Genomic DNA, 13,224 nt, shown 5'->3' with positions numbered 1-13,224 from the left:
CTTGTTTATTCCTACACTAGCAGGGTAAATCTAGTTACCTTTTTGGTTGGATGCACCTTTTTCCTTAAATAATGATCGGAGGTTGGGAATTATAACGAATGAATCCATTTTTCATTAGTTTAATCTGAATCACTCCAACCTGTAACCTTCGCAAACTTTGTTGCGAAGGTTATGTTTTGATCGCTGTGTATTTATTTATTCATTTGTGAATATGTGTGTTTCTTTGTTTGTTTGTTATTCGCATAACTCCAAAAGTATTGAACTGAATCGCAGCAAATTTGGTGGGATGATTGGTTATTATCCGAGGACCATTTGATTAGATTTTGGGAGCGATCGGGTCAAAGGTCAAGGTCAAGAAAAGGTCAAAATCGTCTTTTTACCATAGCGCGGTCAATTTCTATCCAATTTGCATGCAACTAATGCCAAAATGTTCAGAATTCAATGCCCCATCTTGTGATATGTGACATGACACAATGACGTAATAACCCTTTTAGCGGTTGGGAGTCAAAGGTAAGGAGGGGTCACGACATTGCAAAATGTACGGTTTTAGTCATAACACGGTCAATTCTTATCCGATTTGCATGAAACCAACACCAAAATGTTGACTGTACTGTTCCCCACACTCTAATACCAATTACAAAATTAAGAGTACAAAGGTCAAGGTCGAGGTCATGAAAAGGTCAAAATCGTCATTTTTGTACAATGAATGTTTGTTTGTTCACAATAAATAACTTATTTAGAAAAACAGAAACTCGTGTGTGCTAAATGCCCCTAAAATGCCAGAAAATAATTTCTTATAATGTGACCAGTTGTCATCAGATTGACTTGACACCGACACCCAAAAAGGTCAGGGAGTTCATACAGAAATTGTACAATGTACGTGAATCAGTGTCAAACAGCAGGAAATTTAATGTTTTTAAGCCATCATAACACATATGAGATGGCAGATGTGGTATGGGATTAAATACCCTCACAATCAACGGTTTCTGGGGGGGGGGGGGCAAAATGTAGCATTGGCGAAGGTATGCGCTCTACTGAGTGCCCGTTCTAGTTTAATCTGAATGACTCAACGTTTCAGCCAGCAACCCAGTGTGAACCGGCCCTCCACTGGCCTTTATCAAGAGCAATTTTCTGGTTTACCTCCTCCTGGATATACCTGGGGGGAAGCAGCGGCCCTATTCCGTCGACCGATCACAAAATTGTGTTTCGAGACCATTGACCCGTGGCAAGCTTGTGTTAGAATCATCTGTTGAGAGGTGCACTGCATGTTTTACCCTCATTCCATGTTGGTTATGCGACATGAATATCATAAATATATATATATATATATATATATATATATATATATATATATATATATATATATATATATAACAAAAGGAACAATACTGACCCGAAATGCAACATGAAGGCGAGTCTGAGCGTTTGAGGCCTGGATTTGAAGTTGGACCAAGCTATAAACTGCCACTCTGGTGTTTCACGGAGGAAAAGCATCAATGTCTGCCATCCATTGTAACGACATTAAGGCAGAGGATCTGTCTGCCAGCACTAGTCATTGGAGGACATGAAAAATCTCACTGCACCTTTCGTAAAGAATAGTCGAGTTATCGGCAGTACCCTGAAAAAATTCAAAATTCCATTCAAATACCTCTCTCTGTATATCTCTCTATCTCTCCAACCCACACTAGACAAGCATGGAGAGCATCCTGATGTCCCCAATGTGAGTTGAGGGTAGTCTTCATAGTGCAGTGGACTGAAAACAAGGCGATCATGATCAACTTGTACATTGAAAAACAAGTGTTGGCAAATCTGGAACAAATGCGAATATCCTATTTGTATAACTTTTTGAAAACACCTTGTATAATAGAGTATGTGTACGAATTCCTCCATGAGCCAAAGACATAGGTCAGAAACTTGTGGCTCAGGAGCTACACACGGCTCTTTAAGGCCATTTTACATGGCTCCCGACACGAACCTTGATGTTTAAAAAATACATCCGGGACACACCGACAGTACGTGCACAAGACCAGCTCAGCAGGGAGCCAGAAATCATTGTGTGCATCGTTGGTTGTTATCTCCATATGCGGGTTTCAGAAGATGGAACGGAGCCCTCTCAGACCTCTCTTTAGTATGTGCACGCGCTGTTATTGAAATAGGGGTTACATAAGTATGGTTTGATATTATTACCTCTGCCACCGAAGGTAGGCGGAGGTTATGTTTTTGCCCGTCTGTTTGTGTGTTTGTCTGTCTGTGAGCAGGATATCTCAAAAAGTTGTGGACAGATTCAGAAGAAATTTGGTGGACAGGTTGTAGATGAATTGATTCGATTTTGGTGAAGATCCGGATCGAGATATTCAAACTTTATAAGTGATTACTCACCACTGAGAGATAAGGCCAAAAACAATAAAGCACGATATTTCAAAAGGTTATGAACGGATTCGGCCAAAATTTGGTGAACGAGTTGGTAAGGTGACAAGAACAAGCCAGTTAGATTTTGGTTAGAGTCTGGATACAGGTCTGGCCTATCAGTGCAATACAAAGCCTAAACTATTCAGCCTGGCGGAGGTATGCGCTCCACCAAGTGCCGTTCTAGTTTGGTAAGTACCATCTCATATTCATGTAGATCACGCCTCTTAAAACATTACGGTTTTCTTTTTTTTAAGAATATGAAAAATGCCTCTTCTTGTTATTTCGGTTGCCGACCCCTGACATAAGACAAAAAGCAAAATCAAGTTGCTGGTTCTTCCACTCTTATTTCGTACCCTTGTGTTGTTCCTCTCAGCCTTAAGCTCAGCAATCTCTTCCTCCTTCTCCAAGAGCTGTTCTCTGCAGCTCCCAAGCTCTTTACTGAGTGTGGCCAGCTCCTGCAGAAATCAGAAATAGCAAAAACGTTTCCATTGGAGAACATCCACATTTTGAGCTTGCAAATGGTAATACATGGAACGAAGTCCCAAAAGAGGAATGCCAACATCCTACATGAGGTGCACCCCCAATCCAACACTCTTGTAATCAATTTTGTGTTTTTTTTTTTCAAAGTAGGATTTGAAATGATGAAATTTAATTAAATGGTAAGTAAATTAATTTCTGGAAAACACTTTGACCAATGTTTTTGAATGTAACATGTTGTTCCATGTTGAGAATATCTTGTGATAAATGGTGCAATGTTTGTAGTAAAAGGCTCTTAATGGCAAAAAGGCACGACATAAGAATTGTTCGTGTTGATACTTCCGCCACCGAAGGTGGACGAAGGTTACGTTTTCACCCGTCTGTCTGTCTGTCTGTGAGCAGGATATCTCACAAAGTTAAGAACGAGTTTGAATGAAACTTAGTGGACAGGTTGGGTCCATGCCAAGGACGAATCGATTCAATTTTGGAGAAGATCCAGATCCGGATACGAGAATGTTTTGATTTTTACTTCTGTCACCGAAGGTGGACGGAGGTTATGTTTTCACCCTTATCGTCGGCAAAATGAAAAGTGTGTTTCCATCACAAGCTAAATGCATTGGAACCGTCAAACATGGAGAGGAATGTGATGAGTTTCTGCGTCGCTCTTTGTAACATTGACACACTGTAATTAAAATATAATTTTGTTTTCAGGAAGGTTTAAAAAGAGAAGAAGTCTGCACACTAAATAAAAGCTTTCGTGAACATTTTGAGAAGATGGATGGAATATTAAATTGTATTATCAATTATCACATCACCACTATTATATTAATTGTGTCACTGTCACCATCATTTTGTATGCAGCCTGTGGCTGCTGGTTGCAACATTGCTGGGAGTGCGGCTGTGCTGCCGATGCAGTGCCCCACTGCCAGTAAGCTGGCACTCATTTTACCGACCTTGGAAGGATGACAGGCCGAGTCAACCCAACTAGTGTTTTCTAACTGCACGAGAGGAGCTCAAACTCAAGACCCAAGATCTTAAACCAGCCACCTGAACCGTTAAGCCAACACCAGTCATGTGGTGGTGTTTGTGTGGTGGTGGAATAACTATTATTATTATTATTATTATTATTATTATTATTATTATTATTATTTTTACTATTATCTACATTGCACTGGCAAATGGCTTGTAGATTTGAGCCATAATGATTGCATAATGCTTGAATAAATAAAAAGGTAGGATGAGTTCGCCGCCAATCTTGCACTCGAATCAGAATTCTAATTGTATTTCTCATTTGTAATTGTGACACAATGAGCAGATAAGGATAATTTAAACGGACGTAAAATGCGACGAATGGAAGAAAAATTGCTTTTCTCATAGTAGACAACACCTGTTGCTAACTGAGGCTGGCTGCATGGCCTAGAGGTTTTGAGCACTCGCGTCTCAGCTGTCGGGCCTGGGCTCGAATCCCGACCCAACTAGAAACCGCCATCCTGATGTTTCGCAGGTACGTCGAGGCATCAATGCGTGCCATCCCTCAGATGGACGTTAAACTGGACGTCCCGCCTGCATGCGTTGGCTGTTGGTAGACCTTAAAGACCTCATTGGTGTCTTTCGGGAAGAGCAAGAGAGTTATCACCGGAACCCTGAACAAATTACAATGTCCGGCACCGATTGACCGCTGAGAAGGCAACGCCAAACCATCTGTCATATCCTTTGCCTAGAGACTGCTTTAGCAGCAATGACGCTTAGTCAAGGGTATGGTACATTTTATTTACTGTTGCTAACTTCATGTAACACACTTGTTACATGTGTAACACACATGTAACACTCCGCCACTGAAGGTGGATGGAGGTTGTGTTTTCACCCGTTTGTTGGGTCGCCGAAATAGGTGTCCCTTATTGTTAGTAATTGTGTCTGTTTGTTTGGATGTTTGTTCGTTTGTCATCAGCATAATTGGTAGTAAACATGGGCGGATTTTGACCAAATTCGGGTGGTAGGTACATCTTATGACCTAGTGCTTTGGAAATTGTGATGGTTGCTAGGGACGCTTTGGTTCCCCAGCAACAACCGAAAAACCTTCAAAATCGGTACCGTTCACACAAAATCAATTCCGAAAGCCATTATCCCACGTAGGGTTATGAAATTTGGCACGAATGATTTACAGGTGATGCTCTATCAAATATATTCCGCTTTTGTGATATACGGAATACTTTACCCGCAGCGCCCCCTACAATTAGGGTATGCGCGAAAATTGGTGAAAATTGAAGGCCCCCTAGCGACCAGGTGAGTGCATCGATACGAATGAACCTTTGCAGGTTCCTGGTACTCAATGAGTACTACAACTTTGCCTCAGGACATATTGACCGATTTCGCTTAGGTCAGGGGTCAAAGGTCAATTAGTGCAAAAATCGATAATATGCGAGAGCTGGAGGTGCCTTCGCGCCAAATGCTACTCCTAGGGTTATGGTCGGATGGTCATGAAAATTCACAATGATCGTCTGGAATACATTGTGCACAAACAATCGAGCTGGATTTTCGATTTAGATCTTTGTTCACCCACAGCACCCCCTCAAACTTTGGGGATTTCCGATTTCAAACTGCATTTTCGGTACTTTTCATTCAAATGGATAAGCCTGGTGTTGGCTTAGTGGTTAGGGTGGCGGCTTGGGATCCCAGGATCCTGAGTTCAAGCCCCGCTGGCTGCTGAATTAACACCAGGGGGTTGACTCAGCCTGTCATCCATCTGAGGTTGGCGAAGTGAGTACCAGTGTACTGGTCCCGGTGTATGCCCCGGTTAGAATAGGTGTACCATATCCCTGTGTGTCGTAAGAGGCGACCAGGGTTGGCGCCAGGAAGGGCATCCGGCCATAAAAAAAACATTGCCTCAAGAAAAAGCCTAACCCCTGCACAGCAGGGAAAAATGGCTGTAAAAACGGTCATTTTATTATTTATTATTCATTCAAATGGATACCGAGTAGTTATCAGTAGATGGAACTGGATGAGATTTGATATGCATAATCTTAAGGTGATTCCCTATCCGCTATATGACATCCATTTTGCTCTATATCTTATAGTTTCCATGCTCGGCGACCCATCGCCGCCTACCGGCTTGTCTGTCTGTCTGTCTGTGAGCAGGATATCTCAAAAATTATGGACGGATTCAGATAGAATTTGGTGGACAGGTTGGGTGTATGACGAGGACGAATTGACTCCATTACGGTGAATATCCGGACACCAGAATTTTTAAAGCCATTCTTCACCATTGAGAGATAGGGATAAAAACGATAAATAGCAAGATGTCTCAAAAGGTTATGGATGGATTCAGACAAAAACTTGGTGGATGAGTTGGTGAGGTGACAAGAACAAACAGATTCGATTTTGGTTCAGGTCCGGAACCAGATCTGGCCCATCAGTGGGATACAAATTATGAACTGTTGAGACTGGTGGAGGTATGCGCTCTACCGAGTGCCGGCTCTAGTTTATGGAGAGTTAGTTGGCAAGTAAGCTACGTCTCTGTTGTGTGTGACTCGCATTCATTTTCTGTTGCACAGTTCAGGAGCTGTTGAATAAGTTTTAAGGAGGAATTATTTGCGGTTGGCTTCCACAGGGTATTCAGGTCAGGGATTTTTTTTTTTTTTAATTAGATGAGATACCGGCACAGTCGCACCCACCGTTAAAACACTATGTGATCACTGACATCCCCAGACAAGTGTTAACAGGTAAAACAGCCAGCTTAACATCCCAACCAATAAAACGATGTACTTTGTGATCAGCCTGTGCACAGGTGTTATGTGTCAAATACCTTTCTTTCTTGTTTTTATTTACCCCCGAGAAGCATTCAAAAAGTACTACAAGTGAAATGCTCACAACTAATAATCCAACGGACGGTGACCTTTTTTAGTTCCTAAAAACATAGGTAGAAATGATTAGTAAGAAAGAATATATATTTGAGTATTATATATATATATATATATATATATATATATATATATATATATATATATATATATATATATATATATATATATATATATATATATATATATATATGCCACATTATCATAAGGCTAGATTGATAAGGATCTGAAGGATCTGTGTAAGACACTGACATGGACAAGGAAAGTGTGGGTGGGAAGGGGTCGATAATCCTGGTGTTTGCTTAATGGTTGGAGTGGGGGGCTTGGGATCCTAGGATCCTGAGTTCAAATCCCACTTGGCTGTTGAATTAATATCAGTTGGGGTTGACACTGCCTGTCATCCTTCCGAGGTCGGCAAAATGAGTGCTAGCTTGCTGGTATCCTGTGTCGGAGTGGTGACCCGTCCAGGATTGTGCCCAATAGCCAAGGAGACCGCTTAGGCAGCACCAACGCTCTGCACAGAGTATGCTCCCGATGGATAGATGTATGGAGGGGTAGATGACAGATCAAGTAGTGGGGAAGAATGAGACAAAATACGAGTTAATTTGTGTATATGGGAGACAGGGTTGACGGGATAACTCAGAGGTAGCAGACTCACCTTTCAGCCGTCTCCTCGAGGTACGATTCCCAACCCGATTACAAACTTCCACCCTGGTATTTCACAGGCAAGGTGTGCTCTATCCTTGAGTGTATCCAATGAGTCTATCACCATCATTGAGTGCTCTATCCTTCAGATGGGGTATTTAGTTGGGGACCCGCCACCTAGCACTGGTTGTCGTTGCTTGTTGAAGACCCCTAAAGTATATTTTGCAAGTAGTAGTGAATTTTTTCCAGCACCCCAGAGAAATTTGAAATTCTTGCCCTCTGCTATGGCTGCGAAGGCAAAGGGAAAGGATCCGGTGTATTTCCTTGTGCCGGAAGCTGTTTCAGCAGTCCCCGACGCTCTGTGTAAAGGGTTTGGGATGAATCCAATACAAGGGAGAAGATAAATCAAAGATCAAGATTACATGCACACAGGAAGGTTGGACTATAAATGGTGACGACGCTAGCCATTGATGAGCAGCCCAGCAGCAGCAGCAACAGAAGGTTTACGAGAATAATCTTCCTTTGATGAGACAAACTCGTGCCCTCACACTCGACACGCCGTGGGCTTGTGAAGTAAATAGCATTGGGAAAATGCACAGGTGCTGTTGAAATTAGTCAGCTCGGTACGAAGGGACATTGACTAAATCATCATGACTATACTCGTCTGTCGTTGTATTCGAATTTGACTCCACCAGGGGTTAAAGCCAGAAGCAGGCATCTGAGTGTTGATTATGCTACATGGCACTTTCCTTCCTTCCTGCAACATCCAAGGGGCAAAACAAAACCAGTCATTGGTGGAAAAAGCAGAGTGCACCTCATCATAGCTGACAGGGAAATAACGGTCCATCTGAAGAAGGTCTGATCCAGTAAGCAGCTCAAGGATCCGAGTTACCATAACGAGAGAATTACAAAAACCGAGGAAATAATCCAAATCTTCATAAATTTTCAAACATCCTGAAGTTGTAAAGTAATGTCTACTTCCGAAAAGAAGAACTTGGTCGTATCTTAGTCAAAGACATTATATGACTGACCAAATGGCACAGCCATTTCGATTGACTGATATGCCAAACCGAACCATCGTAGCGGGGGTAAAAACTTGTGAATCATTAAAGGTGTATGTCCTACAATCTTACTCAGATATTAATTGAATACGACCGCGACAAGGAAGACGGACACACGGACAGCCAGTTAAACCGACGTCCCAGCGAATCGCCCAACTTGTTACATCGCCACGTGGCTCTGCACAAACCGGGTCAAGGAGTGATACACATGGCCATCCACTTGGCCAATCGGATCTCACAAGATGGCATGGTGATAAGTGCGCTTGTGTTTGAGCAGTCTAGTCTGGGTTCTATTCTCAACACGACTATAAACTGTCATCATGGTGCTTCACATCAGTCGGTACTTCGGATGTGGCACTAAGCTGCGGGACCTGTCTGTTGGCATTGCTTGCTGATGGATGGATGTTCAGTATCTCAAGATATATTTTGATGGAAGATAGATAGGACAGTTATCACCAAGACACCATGATCAAATTACTCACTTAATTAGCCATTGGGGGCATGCTTGTCGTCGACTAATGATGGCTTTGGGACACTTTCAATGCGCTGAAGTCGTGGCAACCAACAGGTATAGGGTATCATGCCATAGATAATGGTCCTGCCATCATCATTCAATGAACTTAACCAGTCCAACTAGCCCCAAACTGGTAAACACACACACACACACACACACGCTCGCACAAAAAGACCACATTTCTAATCGAGATGTCAGTACCTGGCAATTTTGACCTCAACAATGCCGAAATTAAGAAAATGATGACATCGCAGGATCTGAAAAACTGAAATGAAAAGATCTTGGAAGTTGAAGAGAACTGAAATTGTCTCAGTGATAATTGGAGCAATGGAAATGATAAAGAAGAACCTTACAAAGATTGTTTTTTTTAAAAAAAAGAAAAGAAAACATCCCTGGGAATATTACCACTAACAAACTCGAGTTTTAAGCTGTCCGGGGCTCAGTGGCGATCTTCAAAAGATCCCTCAGAACAACACATTGAGAACAAGAAAACTTCACAGCTTACTCCATTAATCGTGACCCCTTACTGAAATGGAGGTTGATACTTTCCGAGGAGGACTTCGGTCCATCTCCTCAAATGCGCAAATGGAGATAACAACCAACGACACGCAAGCTCATAGGTACACACACTCATCTCCCAGCTGCCTATCCTTGGTTCAAAATCCTGACCCAGCTATAAACTATCATCCTGGTGTTTCACAAGCGGGCGATTCATCCATGTGTGTGCCGTCCCTCGGATATGCATTGAACTGGGCGTCCAATCTGCCAGCATTAGTTGGTGGACTTGAAAGATCCCACGGTGTCCTTTACCAAGAATAGGTGAGCTATCGCTGGCACCCTGAACAAATTACGAATTCCTGCCCTCACCTTCAGAGGGCACTGTATCGACGGCACAGCTGCACCCTACGCAAAAGATGCAACCAGCAGCCATGTGCTGCATATGAAAGGAAATGCGTGCGCACGCACGCACGCACACACACCTGAACAACTATCCAGCCAAAAACCAATTACCCAAAAGGTAATGTTCTGCAAATTCCTCAAACATATGTAGCACAACCGAGGAAGTATGTTACTATCATTTTATTTATATAAATGCAATCACAAGTCTCAAGTCATGCAGGTACAGGCAGGTGACCAAAAATAAAATCGCTCCCAAAAAGTCAAATAACGAAATCTCAATTCCCGGTCACCTCTCATCTCACTCCCTGGAACCAGCTCCATTGGTTACCATGGAGTTGAACCAGTACTTAGCAACCAGGAGAGCTATAAGTACATGACATCTCTAGAGGACTGCCAACCACTACCTCCACAACTGCCTTTGTTCACTCTCAATTCCCACTTGCTGCAGGTCCTATTTTGTGGTTCTCTCGATTTGCTCCATACCTGCCCGATATACGGGCCTGAGCTCTTTTAATTTCCAACCTGGAAAACCTCGCTGATCCGAGCTTCCCAGGTTCCACATTCCAAGTTAGAAAACTCTTACCTTTCCAGGTTGATACTTACAAACATGTACATTTTTAAGGTTCAAACACTTTTGATACATCGATCTCTCATTCATTAACCCAGACTGGCTCGTCGACATCATCTCGTCCCAACTCAGCGCTTCAAGTCATGATACATTTGTCAACTCTAAAAATTCCAGCTAAAAGTAAAAATGAATCAAAAAGTCTCGGAGTGCAGGGAATTTAGGAGGATTACTTGCAAATTTCAAGAGGAAATCTTTGGGAGACATCAATTGGAGACACATAGCAATTCAGATCGTTCTCAGGGTTACGTTGAAAATATGAACAACTCCTCGAATGTTGGAATGGTCATCAACTTCAGCTGTTCAGCTTCCAACTTTATCGCTTGCATTTCGTTGAGCTCCTCATATCTGTCTCCTTAAAATACTCCAAAAGGTCAGCCTCTCCAGGTCCTCAAGAACTCGAGCACCTCGAATGCTTAGAAACACGTCTTTTGACCTCGTGCGGCCTTTTATTCCCGACAGATTGGAGTGTCTCACCTGTGGCAGTGCCGCATTGAGTTGCCGTTGCAAAGCGTCCCTCTGTGATGTGACCTCGCGCAGTCGCCCTTCCGCCTGGACTAGGCTCTCTTGACTGCCCCTCAAGCTTTCCAGCAGCCGGTCCCTCTCGTGTAACATCCCCGCCATTAGGTGCTCAAAGGCGGCTTCATCCCAGACTCCGCCACCAGCGCCAGATCCTCTTCGTCCGCCAGAGCTTCCCATTCCTGGTGCCGAGCTCGCGGTGAGGCCCGCGGCCTGCATGAGTCCGGGTGAACCAGTTCCAGCCGACGAGGAGATTATTACACTTCCCCCGACTACTCCGGCCATCTGACTCGCAGTGACCCCTGAGCCAGTAATGCCTCCTCCACCACCACCGTCCTCAGAAATCGTGGGCATGACCTCACACATCATTGCGCCGTAGGTAAGGAAGCCCACGGCTTCAAGGAGATAGGTTGGAATGATGAAAGGCCCTCAGAAGAAAATCTGAAGCAAGGAGAATCTTTGGGAAAGAGGAGGAGGAGGAGGAGAGGGGGGGTGGGGAATGGGGCATAAATAGAGGAATTTGAAAGTCAAAAATGTGGCAGAAGGTGCTCTAAGGATGTACTGTGAGATGGCACAAGCTTGAGGCTTTCAGAATGACCTATTGTAAGCTGAAAATGGGGCCTTGATAGTTATCTGGGAATAGATTCAGGCATATCATGGTGTCTGCACATCTTTAGATCAATGCTGGGGAAGGACAGAAAAGAAAAAAAAATGAAGTAAATCAAGAGAAAAAAAAGCCAGGTCATCAGCATTCCTTATGAATCGATGGATTTTGGATCTAAAGCCACAAATCATCATCATCATCATCATAGCAACCATAGGACGAAGAAGAAGAATATGAAGAGGAAGAAGAAGAAGAATATGAGGAGGAAGAAGAAGAAGAAAATAGGAGGAGGAAGAAGAAGTATAGGAGGAGGAAGAAGAAGAATGCCCACACCTCATGCGTTGAGACACCACTTCAGCAGATCCCAGCTGAGGAGCGAGCACCGACCTCGACAGGAAGTCTCACAAAACGATACACTGTACTGTATATTATGTTCTCTTGAAAATGAAAATAAAAACCACATTTAAAAAATGTCACCACAAAGCACGAACGGGCCTCAGGTCGCCGCGCATCCGCGCCTCTCGCTGTTCTCCATGTGCACCGACAAAAAGGTCGCCCGTTCCCGCGCGATCCACGCGATCCACGCGTTTCTGGGTTGATTTAGTTTTTTGGGGGATTTTCGTGGAAATTTAAATTTCAAATCGAGCCCGAAAATCGCGAGAGGGATTAAATATGGATTAAAAAAAAAAAAAAACCACACACAAAACTGAGCCTGTGGTGATGAGAGAGAGAGAGAGAGGAGCGTTCGGCGGTGGATGGAGGATGGAGGATCTAGCTCATGGGCGTCGGCTATCCGACCGGCGGTCTCGTCGCTTCTTCTTTGAAATGAGATTTTAAAATGTTAAAATAAATAAATAATCAATAAAAACCCTGTACTCGTCGAGACCAGTCGGTGGTCGGACCAGGGAGGGTGGACAGAGACAGGGAGGTCGCCGAATCGAGGTCTCGAATCACATGTGGAGATGGTGGGTCCAGAAATCCGGGCGGTATATCCGATGGTCGGCCGCACGGTGCGCGGGATCAAATTTTAATCGCATCCGCTGGAGCTCGCTTTCCCCGGAGAGATGGACACGGAAGAGACGAGTCAGGGTTGAGGGTTTTGTGAGGGGGGGGTCTATATGAGGATAAGCTGGGGGGGTGGGGGAAGGGGTAAAGGCGGCTCGAGCGGATGGCGCGCGCGCGCTTCACGAGGGGCCCGGCGGTCCGGGGCAGGCTCAGCCCGCCTTGGATCCCGCGGACGAAGCCCACCGACCTGAGCTCCGGGAGCGCTGGCCCCGCCCTGCACGATGCGCTCCCCTTCCCTGTCCCGATCCGGTGTCAGCCTCTCCCGGCCAGCTTATCCCCGTTTCCCGGTGTGCATCCCTCCGGAGGTCTTTTACTTCTTCCTCGTTTTACAATTTTTTTTTCGCAAAACGATTCCCCCCCCCCACCCCAGATTTTATTCCCCCCCCCACCCCAGATTTTATTCCCCCCACCCCAGATTTTATCCCCCCCTCCCACCCTCCTTTCAATTTTAATGGGTGCCCTGGGGGCAGCTAAAGCAGCGCCCCCAGGGCTCCAGCTGTCTTGGTTCCTCTTGAGTCGAGAGGATAGAAGAGGAGGAAAATTGGGTG

The 13,224-nt window shown here is 44.3% G+C and overlaps 1 protein-coding gene across 7 annotated transcripts in view; it reads right to left on the bottom strand.

Annotated features, from left to right (window-relative positions):
* The window catches only part of LOC147013497 (liprin-alpha-2-like), a 126,781-nt gene extending 113,772 nt beyond the window's left edge, over positions 1-13,009 (bottom strand). Inside the window, exons 1-4 of one of the 7 annotated variants that reach the window (XM_085855330.1) lie at positions 12,864-12,991; positions 11,606-11,691; positions 10,966-11,464; positions 2,763-2,864 (exon numbers count right to left, since the gene is read on the bottom strand). In XM_085855330.1, the coding sequence (XP_085711456.1) occupies positions 2,763-2,864; positions 10,966-11,376 (513 nt within the window). In that variant the 5' untranslated portion in view covers positions 11,377-11,464; positions 11,606-11,691; positions 12,864-12,991. Of the gene's footprint in view, positions 1-2,762; positions 2,865-10,965; positions 11,692-11,944; positions 12,800-12,863 lie in introns of those variants that run through there. The other 6 variants (XM_085855328.1, XM_085855332.1, XM_085855334.1 and 3 more) reach the window with 6 other exon arrangements.
* Positions 13,010-13,224: the final 215 nt, after the last annotated feature.

Source organism: Eptatretus burgeri, chromosome 14 (assembly GCF_056783735.1).
Source record: "Eptatretus burgeri isolate ZD-2024b chromosome 14, Ebu_testis_v1, whole genome shotgun sequence".
NCBI lineage: Eukaryota > Metazoa > Chordata > Myxini > Myxiniformes > Myxinidae > Eptatretus > Eptatretus burgeri.
The sequence above is the reverse complement of the archived record's forward strand: the minus strand, read 5'-3'. Positions and strand labels throughout refer to the sequence as shown.